The 5,063-nt window shown below is 40.6% G+C and overlaps 1 protein-coding gene across 1 annotated transcript; it reads left to right on the forward strand.

Annotated features, from left to right (window-relative positions):
• On the forward strand, nt 1-1,574 carry LOC134287529 (uncharacterized; the record flags this gene model as incomplete). Its single annotated transcript, XM_062849435.1, is given in 2 exon segments — nt 1-131; nt 514-1,574. Coding segments are annotated over 2 exon segments (1,033 nt in total), but the record flags the coding sequence as incomplete, so codon positions are not given.
• Nucleotides 1,575-5,063: the final 3,489 nt, after the last annotated feature.

Consider the following 5,063-nt stretch of genomic DNA (forward strand, 5'->3'; position numbering starts at 1 on the left):
GGGCGTAGACATGTACTTCGGGACACTGAAGCTCACCTCGCACCAGAACGTGACCAACAACGCGGTGGATTTGCTGAAGAAGGCTGGCGGCAAGATGGTGATGATGGTCGACGAGGACGAGTTCTACGACAGTGAGTATCTTTTTATTTCTATCGTTACGTCCTCACTAGGAACAGAGCCTGCTTCTGTGCTTAGCGTTGTATGAGCAACACTTTCGAAATTATTTATTGAAAGCTTTTTCGTCACTTGTCCATTTTTTGCATTCGAAAGTCGTGTGCGAGATTAGTTAAGGTTGTTTGCAAAATAGAAAATGCTCCTAATAAAATCAAATTGAAGAAGAGACGCATAACCAAGGGCTGAAAGTCTTTATAATAAAGACAAATCAATCAAATCAAATTAAAGATAATCACTATGCGACATCGTGTTTATACATGTATTACGGATTGAGCAAAAAGTAACGCGTTTCGCTTCCCAGCAAAAAGCACTCATTTCAATATTTCATCTTGTTTTCAGAATTCCCACTGCTGCGTACATTGGACATGCGTCGCTCGGAAGACAACGAGCATCGCGAAAACATGAAATACCACACCAACACTTTCCGCCCGGAGTACGCCTCCACAACGGGGGCATTCGAAACGGAACGAAAACGCTTCCAGGACAAATACCTCATCGAGCAGGCTCGCGAAAAGTTTGTCGAATGGGACAAACGCAACACGGCTTCATCCACGGTTCAAGGTTCCAATGTTTGTCTGGACGACTATTTCCCCTTCAGCTCGCAACAGCTCACTAAACCGGTTGTGTCCCCGTTGGTCCAATCTTCGGTACCCCAAAGCAAGCCACGACGACGCTACGAACTAGAGTACGATACACTGGTTGACGAATCTGATTCTGAAAAGGAATCGGAGGCATTTGCCGCTTCTCAACAACGACGCTGTCCACCCAAAACGAACCAACATCATAAGAATCTCAACAACCAGATCGCACGTCCTCCGGCTAAGCCTCACAATGGAGACATATACGAAAAGTCTATTGCTGATTTGGCCCCTGCGCTGCACAAAATCAAACTAAGACGGCGGGCTGCTATACAAAAAGAGATGGACGCCGCCAGCTCTTCCAAAGCAAATGGTAATCTTCCGACGCTGAACATAATGCCGGCTGGTTTCGACCTAGGAAATGTCCAATTTGCAAATGGAAACACAATTCTGGGAAGTAGCGAGGTTGGTGTCGGTGCTCGAAGCGCTGTTTCCAGCCAAAAGCCACCTCGCTGCTCGGTGGTGAACAATCGGCGACCACGACCGCAGCAACGAAACGACTATCACGATTCGTCACTGGAGGAGGAAATGATTCGCAAGTTGGACATTGGCGGAGGGAATATTGAACCTGCTGACGACGAGGAAGAAGAGGAACGATGGTAAGACAGCGCTAACGACAACTATTACTGTATTATAACTATATTAATTTCGTTTGATACGTCAAAGTTCGTATTTTTCTAATACCTAACTCATATGAATTCTTTGAAATGTAAATCGAACTACCAACGCAATAAAAATAATGTAATGTTAATTAACGTTTAACGCAAAAAGAATTATTAATGTTTGAGAAACTATTTGTGGATCCTATCAACACCACGGTGTAAGGGAACGTTCAAAAATTTCGTCCAACATTTGGGGGAGAGGGGGGGTCTAGAAAAGTGTGACAGTACGTGTATTGGGTATAGGGAAATTGCGTGACAGAGGGGGGAGGGGGGCTCTAGAAATCCCGAAAAACGATGGACGTAATTTTTGAATCTTCCCTAATGTATCAGGTCAGGTATCAGAAGGCCGGCTCCAGAGGCACGTTATTCTTCATTTGGGACATTTGTGCCATTGGTGTACTGTACCAACAGCACCAATTCAAGTAAATATTATCTCTTGGCTAAATATTTCTTAGTATAGAATCCACTGTCAGTGTGATGAATGTTATGTTTTTCCTATAGAAATACAGTTTACCTAAAAAATTACATATTTTTTGTGGATATTCAAAACATGCGTGCCGAATAATATCCCTGTTATGACTGTGAGCGACTACTGGTACGTTGACGGTACCATCAGGGTTCCAAATTCCGCTCATCTAAGGCCAGTTTCGCAGAAAAACATCATCTGTTGGATGAATGTTAAGCCAATTTGTAATGTTTTTCCAATTTATGTTAGTTCAATCTAAGTACAATCAGATGCAAATCAAGACTTATGTAGAACTTTTCATAAAAGTATGATTTTATTACATTTGGTGTGAGACAAAAGTGGTCCTATTTCCGCTCACGAACAAATTTATGCAATGTTTTAAATAGACTTTTGCGGAAAAGTGCATTATTTTTGCAACTCTACGTTTTTACAATTATTTTTATGCAATTCAGTATTATAATTCCGATTTTATACAACTGATTTCGGTATCGAAATGGCCAATTTTTCCAAACTGGTTCATAATGCAACTGTAATGAGTTGCGTAATGAAAAATTGTTACATAATGTTCATAATGCAACCCATTTGAGTTGCATTATGAACATTATGCAACTCAAATGAGTTGTATAATGAAAAAATCATTGCATAAAATTTTGTATGGAACTCGTTGCAAAACTCGATTTTTTCAGCACGAGTCGTACATTTTATCCAACGAGGCTTGCCGAATCAACTTTTTGCAACTAGTTACATAAATAACTATTTTGCAATTTCTCATCGTAATAGGCTGTTTTACCTCACGCAAATCTGACAGGAAAAGGCCTACTTTCCCACACCAAATTAACAGTGCTGTAATGGTTCATTACAGCACTGATTTGCGTTGCGTAATGAACCATTACAGTACTTTTTTCAGTTTTGATCAACTTCTTGTATTGCTATGATCATATTTTTTAAAACAAGGCTATGAACATCAGTGTGCAGTTTGATGGAAAAGTTTTGTTAAAAACTATCCTCAAGCGGTAATTTATGAAATTGCAAAAAACGTTGTACGGAACTCGGTGCAGAACTCGATTTTTACAGCACTCGTCGTAATTATCCAACTCGGCAAGCCTCGTTGGATAAATGTACGACTTGTGCTGTAAAAATCTTTATTCTGCACCTTGTTGCGTAAACTACTAATCCCCAATTAAGCCTGTAATCGAATTGTTCGCGTGGTCTTGTAGTACCCCTTCTAGGTAAGAATCAGTCATTACCAAGGTCATTACCATACATATTAAATGCTAGACATGACCCCATGAATAGCATTTGCATATGTAAAAGCTTTGCTGATGTGACTTTCCTATTAGGCAATTCTCTCATCTCATGTTTGTCTTCAAAACCTTGTCAAGCTTAGAAAACTGAAGTTAATAAACAGTACATTACCAGGTTCGAATTCCCATAGAATGAGCACAGACAAACAGACGTAACACTTCGAACATTTTTCGTGCTCATTCTATGGGAATTCGAACCTGGTAATGTACTGTTTATTAACTTCAATTTCATTCAGATCATTCATTCGCACTATAACACCATAGGAGATAATATCACATTGGCTGATTGCAGTACAAATGCGAAAAATCTCCCTTTCCCCCCTATCCGCAACCCGGGGACACGCCCTGTTGGATTTCGAAAGCCTCGAAGAATATTACAAACCTTCAATGGCATTCCCATACACTAACCTGACTGGGCCTATTACCCTCCCTCAGTTTGTAATATTCTCACCAACTTGGAATTATATTTTCCCGGCACATAAATGACTTCGATAAATGTTCGATATACTATGCAGCATCATGATCAGTATAACTATATCAGATGACTTGAAGATCTGATTTTCACAGAATTGTTTGCCATTGATTATACATTCAGCTATTCTAATCATTACTGCAAAGCACATCGACCACATGCCTGAAATCAAAGCTTCCTGGAAGATATAATACAAGCCCAGGGAATTTATATTGTCCAAGAATATCAGCACCGAAAAGAGTGTGTTTATATGCGTAAACTTGGTTTTTGCAACAGTGAGCGGCTATTGGGTCATGAGCGGCTACTGGTACACTGACGGTACTTCTTTTTTCATTCAAATTCCAAGTTTGGTTAAATCAAGACTTATTTTGACTACCTACACAAGATTCTATACTTGGACAGTTGGTATTCTACAAATATTGGCTTCGTTGAATGAACGCCGAATAAAGCATCCTTCACTAGGCTGGATCCTGCGCCAATCCCTTCCAGTCCCCCGTTTAGTGCTTTTAGGTCCTCTTCAACCGCAAGCAACCATCGTGTGCATGACCTGTCAGCAGGTCAGTCGCCGGCAACCGTACACGGAAAAACGAAAGTACCCAAAAGTGAGTTCATTCCACCCAACTTCGAGGTTGAGTGCGGGAACCCAATTTTGAGTTGCTGGAGTCGATGTTTAGGTAGGTAGTTTGCATTTAGGCGTATACGGCCAAAGTACCTAAAGTCAAGGTTCTTTTTACTCAACCGTCAGTTTAAATTACTCAACTTTCGGTACTGTGCCACTTACTCAATTTTGGCTTCCCGCATCGAACTCTCAAAGTTGGGTTGTTTTGCTATTCACTCTCTGACAACAATAAAGAGAGCGAATGAAACAGGATGCAAAAAAGAACTCAAAAGTGAGTTTAAAAATACTCAAATTTGGGTTCTCTTGTTTTTCAGTGTAGGTACGCGAAACTGAGCTCATCTGTCAAGTTACGGGGGGGTTGCCGGCAACCCCCCCGTAACTTGACCAACCCGGGAGCTGCTTGACAGCTGCCGAACAACGTCAGCGTACCTAAAAATTTTGGTCCGGGTGGTACTGTCAGATTCAAAGCGGCAAGCGCTACATTTGAAAAGGACAAAAACCGACAATAACAAACCGAACTAAAAATATTGAAACATTAAACAGAAACCTTTTTTTTGTAGTTTCCGCTTTTTTGTGGTAGATAAATGCAAATTAAGTGCGGCATGATGAATTTGTTTATTAGAAGCGAAAATTATATCTATAAAACAAGTAAAGGCAAAATAGTCGGCTTTCATAAAATTAATAAGAAACCTAGGGGCAAGACACTGTGCAATCCGGAGCAACTCTGA

The sequence above is a fragment of the Aedes albopictus genome, chromosome 2, assembly GCF_035046485.1.
Source record: "Aedes albopictus strain Foshan chromosome 2, AalbF5, whole genome shotgun sequence".
NCBI lineage: Eukaryota > Metazoa > Arthropoda > Insecta > Diptera > Culicidae > Aedes > Aedes albopictus.